This window comes from Nansenia antarctica, assembly GCF_963989245.1.
Source record: "Nansenia antarctica genome assembly, chromosome: 16".
Classification (NCBI taxonomy): domain Eukaryota; kingdom Metazoa; phylum Chordata; class Actinopteri; order Argentiniformes; family Microstomatidae; genus Nansenia; species Nansenia antarctica.
The window spans coordinates 14,026,768-14,043,643 of NC_137686.1; the positions used below are offsets into that span (position 1 = coordinate 14,026,768).

The window sequence follows — 16,876 nt, forward strand, 5'->3', positions numbered from 1 at the left end:
GAGATATATGTAGCTGACGATCGTTATAAGATGGTCAACTGTGGACTAAAGAGTTACTGAAATGTACAACAAATGTGTTTTATTTATCTAGGAAATTATTTTTTAACACAAACGCTATTACAAATAATAAAACATTATGGTTCTTCTTCATCTGGATAATCCCATTTAGTGTTTTGCTAGTTTGTAATGTAGCTATTAATCATTAAACGAAACAAAATACGAATGTGGTGCCTTTGTTTCAACTTTTGGGGCATTTGTTCCTCTCCAGACTCATTCCACGGCCCTGTACGGTTGTGATACCGGGTAAGTGATTGCCAAACGCCACTTCTCAGACATAGAAATGGGAAGTCTGTCCCTAAAAGTTCTTTCTTATCTGATGACTACACAAGTTCATGACTCTTCCTGCTCTCCCTTTTGAGACATGTCGGCCTGGTCTATTCATAGAGCTGTCGTTCATCAACGTCTGTTTGTAAAAATGTCCTGGTGCACCTCATGCACACGGAGAATAACAATTCTAAACGTTGTTTTGGGTTTCTGAATCAGCTTCTGGGAAGAATCACAAGGTGCCTTCGTTGGTACAGTTACTGCCTCTACAAATGGAAGTGAAGAAACTCCCTGTGAGACTAATGAGTCATGTCGGAAAATACACACTGTTCAATTACTGTAAGCCGCAGGACACGGTTTGGTAAAATGTGGTCAGAATCTGCTCTAGTACCACAAACAACCACAGTAGGCCTACGCAATATGATTTGATCACAATGTGCATTCGCGTCCATCCATAATCGACTCAAAAATGAATCGGAATGAATGTGCAATCTTTCAAAACAAAACGGAAAAAAAACACTCACACAGTCAAACGTAGCCTACAATGTACAATGTACTGTCTCTTAAACAAAACGGATGGCTTTTCTCCAGACGAGTACCCATGTCCTCTGTTTACATCAGCGCTAATAGCAACTTTTAATACTAATGTCCTTTCCCCAAAAGTGGGTTCAGGCACTTCCTAATATAGGGCTATAGCCTCCATCAAATGCACTTTGTTCTCCTCGTCCCCTCCTTCTGTTTTCATTGCGCTGGGCCGTAACATTTTAGAGCTGTGAGTCACGTCGTAGCGCTGCCTTTGGGACCGGTTAGCTACGCCGGCGCCTATTTCAGGCCTCCTGTCAGATTCCAATACAGCAGCCATCGCCAGCCTCCTCATTAATAACACACACACACACTCACTCACTCACACACACACATACACGTGCGCGCACACGCACACACACACACTCATAAACGGAGGAGCGGAACATTGCTTAGGCCTCTTCTAATGTTGTTGTTGTTGTGGTCGTTTTGTTTGTGCGGAACAATGTCAGGCCAGTCCGGAGAGATCCACCGAGAGCCTATGTGAAATACTGTACCTCTCTCTCACACTCTGTCTCTTTCCATCTCTCCCCCTCCCTCCTTCTCTCTCCCTCCCTCCCTCCCTCTCTCCCTCTCCCTCCCTCTCTCTTTCTCTCCCTCCCTCTCTCTCCCCCTCTCTCTTTCTCTCCCTCCCTCCCTCTCTCTCCCCCTCTCTCTCTCTCTCTCCTTCTCCCTTCCTCCCTCCCTTTCTCTCTCCCTCCCTCCCTCCTTCCCTCTCTCTCCCCCCCCCTCTCCCTCCCTCTCTCTTTCTCTCCCTCCCTCTCCCTCCCTCCCTCTCTCTCCCCCTCTCTCTTTCTCTCCCTCCCTCCCTCCCTCCCTCTCTCCCTCTCCCTCCCTCTCTCTTTCTCTCCCTCCCTCCCTCTCTCTCCCCCTCTCTCTCTCTCTCTCCTTCTCCCTCCCTCCCTCCCTCCCTCTCTCCCTCTCCCTCCCTCTCTCTTTCTCTCCCACCCTCTCCCTCCCTCCCTCTCTCTCCCCCTCTCTCTTTCTCTCCCTCTCTCCCCCCCCCCCTCTCTCTCCCGCTCTCTCTCTCTCCCTCTCCCTCCCTCCCTCCCTCCCCCCCCCTCTCTCTCTCTCTCTCCTTCTCCCTCCCTCTCCCTCCCCCCCCCTCTCTCTCTCTCTCTCCTTCTCCCTCCCTCCCTCCTTCCCTCTCTCTCCCCCCCCCTCTCTCTCCCCCTCTCCCTCTCTCTCTCTCCCTCCCTCCCTCCCTCTCTCTCCCCCCCCCCCTCTCTCTCCCCCTCTCCCTCTCTCTCTCTCCCTCCCTCCCTCTCTCTCCCCCCCCCCCTCTCTCTCCCCCTCTCCCTCTCTCTCTCTCCCTCCCTCCCTCCCTCTCTCCCCCCCCCCTCTCTCTCCCCCTCCCCCTCTCCCTCCCTCCCTCCCTCCCTCCTTCCCTCTCTCTCCCCCCCCCCCTCTCTCTGCCGCTCTCCAACCACAGTTGGGAAAAGCCCAGAATACAATTTCCAAAGAGGAAATGGAAGACATGGTGGGTTCATTAATCAGCACACAACAGTTCTGTGTTAGACGGCTGTGAGGTACCGCCGTGTTCTGTAGACACTCACCGGGGGGGGAGGCTGGTGGAGGTAGAAATCGGAGGGCAGGGCAGGGCCTGGAAACGGAATGAATAACGGTTTCCAAAAACCCACACGTGTTACAATGAGGGGCCATTGAAATCAATGCGGGGCACCCCCATGTGTATCTTACATGTCTGTGTCAGACAGGGGAGGCTGGTGGAGGTAGACATCGGAGGACGGGGCTCATTGTAATGCGTGGAACGGATTGAGGAACGGTATCAAACAGTGTTCCACCAGCCCCACCCCTGGTACACGCGGTTTGGTACCATTCCCTATTCCGTTCCATGCATTACAATGAGCCCGCCCGCCCGCCCGCCCGCCCCCCACCAGCCTCCCTCTCATAACACCTAGTGCGTGAGAGTTCACAAAACCGCCCCCCCCACCACCCACCACCCCCCTCTGGGCCACGCCCATGAGCGTGTATCAGGGCCCAGACAGCGACAGAGTCATTCATCTCCATGGACTGTAAACGTGGCGCAATGCCTCGCAGAACAAATACTGGGGGATTATGGGACGGTTGCGGGTATGAGAATGAGATTTTGATGAGATTTTTCCATATTGATACGGCCTGTATCCGAGGATCAGTAAAAAGGGGTATGAGGGATAATTCTCGCGGATGCCTTTTCTCATAAACAACATTATCCCATTGTTGTAAGTCACGGCGACAGAGCTTCCTGGGAAATAGGATGCCGTATCCAAAGTTTACAAGCTTAAACTCTTCCTTGGTGTATTTCTACAACCCTCCCTCCCTCACTCCCTCTCTCCCCCCCTCTCTATCTTCCTTCCTCTCAGTTCATTAAGTAGGCTTCTGAGAGAGTAGGTGGGTGTATGTTGTGGGTTACTGTGTCTTTCTACAACCCCCCCCCATCCCCACTCACCCTTCCCTCCCTCCCTCTCTCCCCTCCTTACCTCCCTCCCTCCTCTCGATCCTCCTCTAAGTAGGCTTCTGAGAGAGTAGGTGGGTGTATGTTGTGCGTTACTGTGTCTTTCTACAACCCCCATCCCCCCCCCTCACCCTTCCCTCCCTCCTCTAAGTAGGCTTCTGAGAGAGTAGGTAGGTATATGTTGTGTGTTACTGTGTCTGGAACTGGAACTGTGTTCTATAACCCCACCCCCCCCCCCCATTTCCCTCCCTCCCTCCCTTTTCTCTATCCTCCTCTAAGTATGCTTCTGAGAGAGTGCTGAGTGTTGTGTGTTGAGTGTGTATGTGTGTTGTGTGTTGTGTACTACATGACTGTCCTCTTGACCCTCAGTGATGATGCCGTTTGCTAGGGGCGTCAGGTACACTCCTGTGTCAGACCTGGTCATGTGACCTTCTCTCAAGACTTTCTACTAGGCTGTCACACGCCAGTGCTTCTGTCTGCTTCACTGGCTTCCTTACTCACTTACACACACCCTGAGAATACACACACACACACACACACTCATATACACACACCCTGAGAATACACACACTCACTTACACACACACTCATACACACAGGATATACAGTACACTCACTCACACACGCGTGTACGTATGCACACACACACACACACACACACACGGACACACACTCACTCAGACACACGCACGGACACACACTCACTCAGACACACACACACACACTCAGACACACACACTCACTCAGACACACACACACACTCAGACACACACACTCACTCAGACACACATACACACACTCATACACACATTCAGATATACACACACACACACACACTTTCATTTCCTCTTTCCATAGAAGTCAGTGAGGTGGGCTAAAAGGGGTGGAGGTGTCGTGGATGATATTTAGCTTTTATTACAGTTTAGCTTGGCTCTCGACATGAACATTTTATTTATAGCTGTGTAACTTGAAGTTATGGTGACGCATCGTAAGAAACTCGAAAATCTATTTATAGTTTATGTTTCTTGTTTTTCATCTGTTCAACAAATGTTTGATGAAATTGTTCTGAAATACAGAAAATAAATCTATGACTTGAGGGACCTTGGACTCTCTCTCTCTCCCTCTCTCTCTCTCCCTCTCTCCTGCTCTCCCTGTGACATCACTGAAAATATGTGTAAGCATGTGTGTGCGTATATGTGTGTGTGTGTGTGTGTGTGTGTGTTACCACAAGAATGCAGCGTGTAGTCAGGCAGCAGCCTGCCAGCTCACACAGAGGGCCCTTTCTTACGCAGCGGGGTGGGCCGGGCCGGGCCGGGAGGAGTGACACACAGAGAGAGGGAGGAGAGTGAGAGAGAGAGAGAGAGAGAGACACACACAAAGTGAGAAAGAGAAAGAGAGACAGATAGAGAGAGGAGAGAGAGAGAGAGAGAGAGAAAGAGGAGGGTAGTGAAGTGAGGAGAGAGCACAGTTCACTACCGACCAGGTGAGAGGCTGATGTCAACCAACAGAAACAGAGCCTAGTAGATTTCTGTTTAAGAAGAAGAGCAGGGGGTTAGGAGTTTTAACCTGGACTGAAGTATTTGCCGGTAAGATGCAACTATTCAGTACGGTCCGCTGAGAAATGATGAATGAAAAAGCTGTCTGTGTCTGTGTGTGTCTGTGTGTGTGTGTGTGTGTGTGTGTGTGTGTGTGTGTGTGTGTGTTGCGTTCCATACCTGTAGCTTACCTGTGGCTGTACAGAGTCAACGGGCTTTATGGGTGAACATGAACGCGTTGTTTTGGAAAAGTACCCGCTCTGTCAAGTCAACAGGAAATGTGAGGTTGAAAGATGAGATGTTGACAAGGCATAATCTGCGGTTAAATCCCTTCTCGACTGTATGATTTGATCTGACTTTATTTAGTAAATACAGTCTGCCTGCCTTGCTGCTTTTGGCCCTTGGGGCTACGAGCTGTGGCATGCTGGTGGTGATGGTTTTAGAAAGGGTCAACTGAGGGCCTCCCGAAAATGTCAACGTTATTCACAATTCGATTTGAAACGTTTTTTTTTTATGTGTTTAGCTCCCATCCACTCCAAGCCAGCCTGAGGGGAGAGCTGTAACACACTGAGACAATGTCGTCTTTTATACCGTCAAAAGATAATCGTGTTCCAAACGACTCGTAGCAGGGAGGCAATGTTGTGTTGCTTTCTTACCACGAGTCACTGCGAGTGTCTGTTCAGTTTAGGTCAAGACGGTCGATTGAATAAGACGTTCCGCATTATAATCTCTCTTTCTCTCTCTCTCTCTCTCTCTTTCTCTCTCTCTGTCTGAACTATCGATCATACAGTAGCCACTATTGATCATAACGACGATCGATCAGAGAGAGCGGCAGAGGTAGAGACAGAGAGAGAGAGAGAGAGAGAGAGTAAGAGAGAAAAGATGTTGATTGACTCTCAATCATCCGAAACAAACATTGAAATCTCCAAATGAACATTTTCCAATAAAAGCTGAACGTGTTGACGAGTTCTGCTAAACGCCCGAAAATGTAATGCAACGTAAACAACTCAGAAGTGTGTTTTCCTCTGAATATTTGGCCCCCGGCAAATCATTAAAGATTTGTGAGTTGCCGGCTGTCATGAACGCTTGTAGGGTGTGTTCGCTACGCGGGACTGTAAGATCCTGCCTTGCATTACATAAATAGCTGGAGCGAAACGAAAACTGATGTAGTCATAACACTCCCTGCCTCATCCTGGCTTTGTGTGCCACAGAAAGTGTCTCTTCCTGTTTACCTTCTGACCCCAGGCCAAGTCGAAGCCAGTGTTATGTATCCGAACTTGTTGCCATAGTGAAACACACCGTAGATATTCACCAGGGGAGGCTGATGAAGGTAGAAATCGGAGGACAGGCTCATTGTAATGCATGGAATGGAATGAGGTTTGATTACCTCCGATTTTTACCTCCACCAGCCTCTGCTGATATTCACCATATTCAAAGGACAATGGATTATGCCCATGGACATTATGAGAGTTTTCATTCATTCTTCTGTTGTTGTTGTTGTTGTTTTAAAGAATCATTCATGTTTACACTACATTTCCAACATCTCCACAGCCTTTGTAAAGCCACATCTGTTGAGCTGAAAGTTCTAGCAACAACATCTAGACAGTTTGGCATGGGAGTCCAATCTCACACCTTAAGCCATGGTAGTGAGTCATGCAGAAGCTAATTCCTTCTGTATAACTCACACCTAGCCTACCTTCCTCTATGTGACTCAAAGGTTTATTCTTGTGTATTGCCTCATGCCTCGGCCCGAGGGCTCAACTTCAACACAGTCCAAATTCATCCTGATAAAAAAAAAAATATATATATATATCAGGTAAAGAAAGGTTGAAGAAAAGAAATGAAGAAATGGTAGGCCTAACCCTTTATTCTTACAGCCCTTTTTGCAGATGATATTTACCTAATGTTACTAGGAAACTGTCACGTCTGTGTGGTAACAATTAAGGGTACTTTCTGGTATTTACAGTCAAGGTATACTCAGTGAATTCGCCACGACGCAAAGCGGTGCTTGAGCAAGGGGATTTAAAACAAATAGTGAGTGAATTACAATTGCAATTACTATGCAATTATACTAATACTATACTATACTAACAACTACTTAACTGTTACTTAACACCTACTTGTGCAATTATAAGTAAGAACCTGGGAACATGAGAACAGATTGACAAACGGCCGTACAGTGTGCCTAGACAGCAGGGGGAGGCTGGTGGAGGTAGAAATCAGAGGACGGGCTCATTGTCATGCCATTCCTAATTCCATCCCATGAAGTTAGGAGCATGCATCTTCTGATTTCTACCTCCACCAGCCTCCTCTGCTAGACTGTCTTTAACGAACACAAACAAGCTAGCAGCAGCAACAACAACGAGGTGTTTCCTGTTGAGAAATGCCAGGAAGGAAGTTGCAGAGGCTGACTGTGGCTTAACCAATTTCACACATGGCCAGGGTCTCAACAATATGATGCATAACCTGTATTGGGTTCTCGCTTGCATATGCATTCGGCTCGGAGTCATAATATGGAGCAAGATTCTGCCCCCCCCCCCCAAAAAAAAAAAAAAAAAAAAAAAAATCAAATCAAATAGACCTAAATGTATTTAGTCAGATTATAAATCCCAATTTGGTTCTAATCCCAATAATCTCAGTCACCCTAAACCCTGTGATAGGATAGCCCTAGACCCTGCTGTACTTTTTGCCCTCTGAGAACCACAAAGGGGATGAATAACCCAGCAGCAGTGGATTGTTACTGTGAGTCACTCGGTATTAAAGTCAAGCACAGGTCCTGTCCATCAAAGTCCTCCAGAGAGCTCCATTAAACTGTACATTCTAATAAGCCTGCGCCATTCAGCCTGCCTGCCTCAATGGGGCTCTGGCGTGGCTGTGTCCTGACCCACTCCCCCTTCAACATTAATGAGGGAAAAGCTGAATAAGATACTTGAGTGTGAAGGCTGGAGAGATGGAGAGATGGGGAGGGGGAGGATGAGGGAGGGGGGGGAGGCATCAGGGGATCAGAGTTCATTCCACTTACCTTATCTTTTTTCTCTCTCTCTCTCTCTCTCTCTCTCTCTCTCTCTCTCTCTCTCTCTCTCTACCCCTCTCTTTCTCTCTGTACAGAAAGATGTCCTCATTCCATCTCTTCTCCCTGAACCAGAGGAGAACAGATTAAAAGAGAGGAGAGGAGACTCCAGAGGAACAGGGGAATAAGAGAGGAGAGGAAAAGAGAGGAGAGAGGAGAGGCGGAGGAATCCCACCAGGAGGAAGAAAAAAAAGTCAACCAGCAGACACTTCACAGAGCCTAAGACCTTCCCTGATCTGCTAAGAGATCGGAGTCATTAAACCGGGGATTTTCAAAAGAGAACCTCTCTCATAAACGATTGATCTTCGAGACCTCTGGGTCTTCTATAAACAATGCTTTGCTATTCAAATCCCCAGACTGGCTCTTGAGCGAGAAGGAGAGGATGAAGCCGTTTTCCTTCCTTCAAGGATTTCTTTAATCTCTCTCATCCTGTTACCCACATGATCAGATATATTCCTCGGGACTGACTCTGAGATATATATCCGTCTTTATCTCGGATAATCATCATCAGCCAGGAGTTGGCCGAGGAACAGTGGTCTTGAGAACCAGACTCGTAAGTCACTGTCCATCTGGCACAAGCGGGATTTGAAGGAAACAGAAAGACCAACACTCGGCCCCGGGGGTCAAACAACCAACGGATACATCCTCCCTGATATACTGTACATAGCAGCAGCGACGCCTTTTCCTGATTGGTTCGACCCTCTATCCTTCCCCCTATTCATCGCCGCTGATTGGCCGCTTCCCCTGAATGCCCCCCGGATCGGAGTTCGCGGCGTCTGCGGCGGAGGCCATGGAGGACAGGAGGGAGCAGCACATCCTGGACTTCTTCAACCAGCTGTGGAGCATGGCCACCGCCAAGCACGACCAGGGCGTCTACAACACGGTCTGCCTGGTGGTGCTGCTCGCGCTCCCCGTCATCGTCCTGCTCACTTCCTTGGTGGTGTGCTGCCACTGCTGCTGCTGTCGCCGCGCCAACTGTTGCTGCTGCCACCGCGGCAACGGCAATGGCGGTAACGGCGGCGGGAGCGGTGGCGGCGGAGGTTCCGCCACTGCGAAATCGGAGAAGAAGAAGAAGAAGAGCAGCAGCGCCAAGAACGAGGACTTGTGGATCTCGGTGAAGACGGGCCCGATGACTCCCGACAGGGTCGCCCTGACCATGGTGTAGTTAGGACCAGGCCTAGGCTGATGTTAGGCCTGGGCTGATGTTAGGCCTGGGCTGATGTTAGGCCTGGGCTGATGTTAGGCCTAGTACACAGACTAGTAGGGGTGCCAAACTCCTCACTACCGAATACGGGACAAACGATGGCGTGCCACTGCACAGGACGGGACGGACGGACGGACGGGGGGTTGCAAGAATTGGTGCATTAACGCTATACGTACGCATGACGGGGCCTGTGACTGGATGAATATACGGGACAAGGGAGGTTCCGTATATTCATCCAGGCCCAAAATACGGGACCTCCCGGCTAGTACAGTTAGGGACAATTGGCAGCCCTAAGTACAAGGCCTAGGCTGATGTTAGGCCTAGTACACAGACAAGGGCTGTGCTCATACAGCCACAGGAGCATACTGTACCACACACTGTAGAATGAAGGAGTGCATTGGCTTAGCACTAGAGCAAGGAGTATGCTAGTCGGGGGGACGTTGAAACATAAAAAAAATGAGGTTTTTCCCTTCTTTGTATTTATATGAGGTTGTTTTCTATGACTGCACGGTACACACTGGGTACTGCTGTTTTAATATGCAATAATATTTTATGCTTGAAGGATCAGGCCCTGATAGATATAAAGCTCCAGAGAAAAATGGTTTTATAGTGTGTGTGTGTGTGTGTGTGTGTGTGTGTGTGTGTGTGTGTGTGTGTGTGTGTGTCTGCTTGCGTGTGTGTGTGTGCATGTGCCCGCTTGCGTGTTTGTGTATATGTGTGTGTGTGTGTGTGTGTGTGTCCGCTTGCGTGTGTGTGTGTTAGCGCGTGCGAAAGACAGAGAGGGAGGGCACTCTATGCTTAAGCGTACCGTATCTGCGAGGCGCGTGTGTGTGTTAGTGGTTGTGCGCGTGTGTGCGTAACTGTGTGTGTACATTGGTTTTCAGAGCCCCCATGTGAAATTACACACTTGGGAGACAGGGAGTTCAACGACAAGAGACTGCACAGTGTTTGCTGTAGGGCAGAAATCTGGTGTTGTGATTGAGTCAGGGAGGGAAATCATTCTCTTTCTCTTTCTCTTTTCTGATAGGTTAAAGCCATTCCCAGTTTAAAAGCACTTGCAAAGTGATTGCACTTGCACAATGACAACCATGTACCTACATTGCTCTGACTCTTCTTGTTGTTGCTTACCGTTCGGCTTTAGTGGCGTTAATGGAATCCCAAACAGCCGGTTTAGTTTTGTTATCACCCCCCCATCTCACATTTGAAAACTGAAACCCTGTGAAAATCCACTACCCTTCTCTGCCCTTTCGATAACCTCGCACAATCATTGTATCGTGTTTAGCTTACGGTAGGTGTTGCCGTGGTGACCGCATCAACCCGGTGTGGTTGATGAATGAGAGTTCTTATGGACGGTTTACTGTGTGTTCTGTGTTCTAGCTAAACCTCAGATTAATGTGTCCCCTACCTTGCACTGTCCCTATTGGTTCGTGATAGCGCTTGGCCCTCGCGTCGAGGGTGGGAGGCGGCTCCGCTGTCCACATCCTCCTGTCCCCCTACCCAGCCGTGATTCAACCCCATTGTGTCCCTTTTCTGCCCCATCATCGTTTATTTTCTCCACCGCCGTTGTCGTTGACAAAGGAAAGTGTTTTGTGCAGATTTTATACTTGATTAGCAATTACCCCCCCCGACAAAATGTACAGCCCCCCCCCGGGCACTGTGTGTGTGTCGCTTCCCCCATCCTCACAGGACCCTTACCCCTGCAACCCTCATGCCTCCAGTATTGGTAATTCATCTGTAATAAAAAGTCGATAGCGGTGGGAACATATTTTTTTTCTTTCCTTTCCACCACAGTGGAAGTTTTCCCTTTTCTATTCATGGGGATCAGGGCTGGGGCGGGGGGGGGGTATGCGGGTGGGTGAGGCGGGGGGGTGTGGGTGGTGGATTTGCCATTTGTTTGAAAAGCAAATCTGGCGTAGAAGAAGCGGCTATCGCAAGGGGAAGCTTTGATCAGGACCAATTATGCATGAGAACATGTATCCTCGCTGTTGTGTTATTGTTACAGGACAGGAAGTGCTGAGGCAATCATTTTTCAAGTTCCATGGGCTCCATACGCCTACTACTTGGTGACTGCATCAATAGGATTAATAATGATTAATTAATTAGTGATTAATAATATATTAATTATTCATCCTGTCGTTTGTGTACAGAGTGACATGGCTATGGAGAAAACAGGGACAAGATTAAAAGTATTTTTCTAACTTAATCGATTCTCGGTTTCCAATCTGTGGTGACAAAGTTTATCCGAATTGATGCACTTTTTGTGTCTTTTGTCTGTCTGTCTGTCTGTCTGGTGGTGCGGTGGTTTATCTTGTGTTATCATGTTATTAATGTATTGAAGGAAATATTGTTTTGTTCACGCCTTTGTTATCACCTCTACTGTTGCTATAAACATAATAGCTGCTGCTGTAACTGCCAACTAGCGTCTGGGAGTGTGATACAGTATCTACTGTAGACGCCTCAGGGGAGGCCGGTGGTGGTCGAAATGTCATACATGGAATGAAATGAGTAATGGTATAACACCTGTATACCGTATACTGTATAAATATATATATATATATATATATAGTATGACATTTAGCTGACGCTTTTATCTAAAGCACGTGCGTTCGATTCGTACTACAATGAACCGCCGTCCTCCGATTTCTGCCTCCCCTGACACACGTTGACATTTTCTCTATTGCTATTCTTAACGCTGATAGCGATCTGGCCATTAAGGGTGGTCTGGCCAATCTACTGTATATATCTATCTATGGCTTAGAGTTAGACATACATGACGTTTGCTGTTTCTAAGCCTGTGTGTGTATGTATGTGTGTGTGTGCGTGTGCTATTGCTATTCTTAACGCTGATAGCGATCTAGCCATTAACGGTGGTCTGGCCATTCTACTGTATATATCTATCTATGGCTTAGACATACATGACGTATGCTGTTTCTAAGCCTGTGTGTGCGTGTGCGTGTGCGTGTGGGTGTGTGTGTGGGTGTGGGTGCGTGTGTGCGTGCGCGTGTGTGTGTCTGTCTATCTCTGTGTGTATCTGTGTGTGTGTGTGTATATGTGTGTCTGTCTCTGTGTGTGTCTGTGTGTGTGTGTGGTGTGTGTCTCTGTGTATGTCTCTGTGTGTGTGTGTGTGTGTGTGTGTGTGTGTGTGTGTGTGTGCGCGCGTGAGTGCGTGTGCGTGTGTGTGTGTGTCTGTCTGTCTCTGTGTGTGTGTCTGTGTGTGTGTGCGTGAGTGCGTGTGCGTGTGTGTGTGTGTGTGTCTGTCTGTCTCTGTGTGTGTCTCTGTGTGTGTGTCTGTCTGTGTGTGTATATGTGTGTGTGTGTGTCTGTGTGTGTGTGTGTGTGTGCATATGCTGTGCAGTCCTGCTGGCTCAGACAGTGGAGAGCGGGGCTCAGACATGCAGTGGAAACTGTCTCACGGGCTTCTCCTATTGGCCTCCGTCCTCACCATGACACACCACACCCCGCCGCCCCACCCACGCCTAAACAAACAGGCCTTGTTAGAATGGGCCACGGGAAGGGCGACCACTCATGGAAAAAAAAAACGGATCAACGTTATACACACACACACCCAGACATGCATACACACACACGCACGGGTGCACAGTAATACACACACACACCACACGTGCACACACACACATACAATCACACACGCACGGGCACACAATAACACACACACACCACACGTGCACACACACACACATGCGCACACACACTCACTCACACACACGCACACATACAATCACACACGCGCGCCACATGCGTGCACACACACACACGCACGCATGCACGCACACACACACACACACACACACACACACTCCACTGGTGATTCAGTCAATGCTCACTGCTTGTCAGGTGATGCACTCTGCTGATAGGTCCACACAGGTCTAAACAAGCTTATCAATCTCCCTCCGTGTTCACTGGAAGACTAAACACACTCGGACACCAACCCAACCACACTGAACTGATACAGAACGCCGACGTTATCAAAACCAAACACAAGCTTCCTCTTAGTCACACGACGCTGAAGCCAGCAGGTATGGACTTGAAGGCCATAAATGATAGGGTACTTATTGGAATCATATTCAGACTAAAAGTGTGTTTTTCTTGTGTGTGTGTGTGTGTGTGTGTGTGCACGTGTGTGTGTGCGTGCATGCGTGCGTGTGTGTGCAGGCATGTGTGTCTGTGTGTGTGTGTGTGTGTGTGTGTGCAGGCATGCGTGTCTGTGTGTGTGTGTGTGTGTGTGTGTGCACGTATGTGAGTGTGTGTCACTCCCACGTCCCTGCCTTTCGTTCCCTTCACCATTAACAGGCTCTCCGCCCGCACTGTTGTTACAGGAACAGATCTCCTTAGTAATTTGCAATCAGTGTGCATATAATGTGTGTGTGTGTGTGTGTGTGTGTGTGTGTCTGTGAGAGTGTGTGTGTGGGTGTGTGTATGTGTATGTGTATGTGTGTGTGTGTGTGTGTGTGTGTGTGTGTGTGTGTGTGTGTGTGTGCTGCATCAATGCCTCTCTGAATCAATGCCAAGTGCTCTTCTGCTAGACGTTTCAAAGCCGAGCTAGAATATTCAACAGTTAGGAGTTAGACATGCAATGGACCTGGCCTGCAACATTCTACCCTAAAAAAAGTTCTTCAGGTGTCCCTGTAGGAGAACCCTTTTATAGAACCCTTTTGGGGTTCTACAGGGGAACCGAAAGGGTTCCTTCCAGGAAGGATGTTCTACTACAGGAACATCTCTGGCTGTAAGTGTGAATATCTCTTCGGTGTGAGCATCTCTTCCATAATAATTATTCACACCCAGTTGCGTCGTATGTATGCAAATGACTTCTCAGCAGTAGATGGGAGTGCTTTAGTGATGACAGCTCTGGAGGGTGATGGGGAGCAGAGAAACCTCAAGTTGTGTTAGGATACTTGCGGTAGAGTAGTGTGGGAGAGGGAGAGGGAGAGGTAGGGAGAGGGAGAGGGAGAGGGAGAGGGAGAGGGAGAGGGAGAGAGAGAGAGGGAGAGGGAGAGGGAGAGGTAGAGGGAGAGGGACAGGGAGAGGGAGAGGGAGAGGGAGAGGGAGAGGGAGAGGTAGGGAGAGGGAGAGGGAGAGGGAGAGGGAGAGTTCAACTCATTCACACCTGATATGACTAGGGAGGCACCAGAGGAGGCTGGTGGAGGTAGAATTTGGAGGATGGGCTCACATTAGCAAAATACACTCTCTTAGCATACATGTCTGATGAAGATCTTTTGTTGCTGTGTCTGTTGTGTGGGTGATGGAAAGATATGTCACTTGTGTCCCAGTTTGATGAAGCTGCAGGTCAGTCAGTACTAGTCAGTTCACTACATAGTTCCCTGGGCAGAGGCAGCCTGTGCGATGTGAGTTCAGTGTTCTTCAGTGGCCTTCCCAGTCACCGGATCTGAATCCAATAGAACATCTTTGGGATGAACGGGAGACTCACAGCTTGAAAAGTTGCACCTGAGAAATCTGTAATCTGTAATTGTGTGATGCAATCACGTCATCACGGACCACAATCTCAAAGGAATGTTTCCGACATCTTGTGGAGTCAATGCCATGAAGAATTGAGGCTGTTCTGAGAGCAAAGTGTTAGGTGAGCGTAGTTCCCCGGGCAGAGTCTCCCTGTGTAGTGTGTCGGGAACCAGGATTACCCCGATAGATCAGAACACATCCCATGTTTCATTCAAATAGTCACGCTGACTCACTCACAGAAGGAACATATTATAGTGCTGAAAGTGTTTTATTTCACGGGACTTTATTTCTCTGAAAAATGTGTGGCATGAATAAAATACAACAACAACAACAAAACAACAACAACAAACAAATAACAATAGACAATCGTACAAGCGGAGAAGAACATTACCATACATTTATGTATTTCTATGCATGACTTCTGAAATTAGAAATCTAATTGAGAAAAGGCTTGGGGGGCGGGCGGGGGGGGGGGGGCGGCAGCGTGTGACCTTCAGAGGGAGGGAACCTTACAACATAAGAAGAAAGAGCTCTACGCTACTGAAAAGAACCAGGGAATAATATCTACTCTAAAAAACGTGACGTTTTTGGGTCATCTACAGTATCTTATTATCGCCTAATAGGAGCCGACGGGTGCTGAGGAGGCTTTTTGGCACGTCTTATGACGAGGAGCCGGTCTCCGTCGGTAATCACACGAGACGCAGGTCGTTAGCTAATTATCTACACCTGCAAGAAGAAGGAGAAGGCTTGAGACCACCTGGTGCGAGGGCGCAGAGAAGGAGGAAGCTGGCAGCCTGAGAGCCTCTCTGGGCGCGAGGCACAACATGCTGTCAGGGGCCCGGGGGGGGGGGGGGGGGGGGAGAGACGTCACTGAGGCCTTGTCTCTCAGAAAGGGCTGGAGAGGATTAAGTAAGTAAGGAAGTAGCCTGCAAGAAGGGGTCCTTTCAGACAGAATCCCCCCAAACACATAGGCGACAGTTAGTTCGCTTTAGAAAATAAAATCCAAAAGAATTAAAAAGTCGGTCCTCCCAATGCCCGTGTGATAATACTATACAGTGAATGTTGCAGTTCACTTGTTCTTTATCATATACATATTTATATATATATGAAATAAACAAATATAATACAAATATCCTATTCCTAATAAGGACGTATGTAGCTGCAGCCACAGGTACGTTAGAGAAGGCGTGTTATACAGTATCTGTAGTTAAGTTCCTGATGTGAAGTTATAGTTTTAATGCCTGGTTTGGAAAAACTAGGTTTCAGTAACACTTGACTTTCCGAGCGCCCTCTCATGAAGTGTTATAAAGCCTTATAAGCATGCACACTACCGTACAGATGCAGTTATTTAAGGCACAGGTAGGGTCTTAGCTGTCCTACATACCAGACCTCAATACAGCCTTATTGCTGCAGTGTCATAGCGTTCTATGGTTGCTAGGGTTGTAGTGTCATAGTGTTCTATGGTTGCTATGGTTGTAGTGTCATAGCGTTCTATGGTTGCTATGATTGTAGTGTCATAGTGTTGCTATGGTTGTAGTGTCATAGTATTCTATGGTTCTGTCTGTATGAGGTACCATGGAAACACCACGTTTACAAGGCTACAACACTTCATGAGAACGCGCTTCCAGATGTTTCCGTAGCGCCTCCTAGTCGTCGTCAGAGGTGGGTTCTACTTGGCCTGAGGCGTCCTGCTCTTGTTGCGGGCCGCCAGCGACCTCCTCTTCCTCGCTGCTCCCACCGGGCGGATCTTCATCTCGGTGGCGTCCAGAGACGTGAGGTGGCCCTTCCACGGCTCCCAGTTCACCCCCTGGTGGCGGAGGAGGAGAGGTACAACCACACGTTAACAAATCAGACACGGTAGAAGTGTCCGGTTTCACAGACAAGACTTAAGGCCTAGTCCTGGACTAAATCACACTTTCAATGTTAAATCTGTATTGAAGATGCTTTTTAGTCTAGGATTAAGTTTAAGACTTGATCCACTATACAGTACATGTTATTTATGCTTATATCCATATATGTATTCATTGAGACATTGAGGATTAGCCCCGTAAGGAGACATTATAAACGACAAAATAAATGTGAAAAAACACGCACTGATGAGCAATCAAGCAACTATCTGCCAACTAAAAAAAAGAAAAATAAATAAAAAGAGCTAAATATGGAACTCCCTTCTGCCCAAATCTGGGATTCAAACAACAAAGCGTTCTCCCCGCAATGTTCTGTTGATTAACAGC

At 48.1% G+C, this 16,876-nt stretch overlaps 2 protein-coding genes across 2 annotated transcripts in view; one reads left to right on the forward strand and one right to left on the reverse strand.

Annotated features, from left to right (window-relative positions):
* Nucleotides 1-8,711: 8,711 nt before the first annotated feature.
* kiaa0040 (KIAA0040 ortholog) lies at nt 8,712-9,128 on the forward strand (the record flags this gene model as incomplete). The annotated part of the gene is made up of 1 exon (XM_080546891.1): nt 8,712-9,128. One exon carries the CDS (start codon nt 8,712-8,714, stop codon nt 9,126-9,128), a length of 417 nt encoding a protein of 138 aa, XP_080403017.1.
* Nucleotides 9,129-16,311: 7,183 nt separating this feature from the next.
* Nucleotides 16,312-16,876, reverse strand: part of tnn (tenascin N) — a gene marked incomplete at both ends in the record, with an annotated part of 28,468 nt that continues 27,903 nt past the window's right edge. The window contains one exon of the mRNA XM_080546892.1: nt 16,312-16,449. Within this exon, the coding sequence (XP_080403018.1) occupies nt 16,312-16,449 (138 nt within the window). The remainder of the gene's footprint in view (nt 16,450-16,876) is intronic.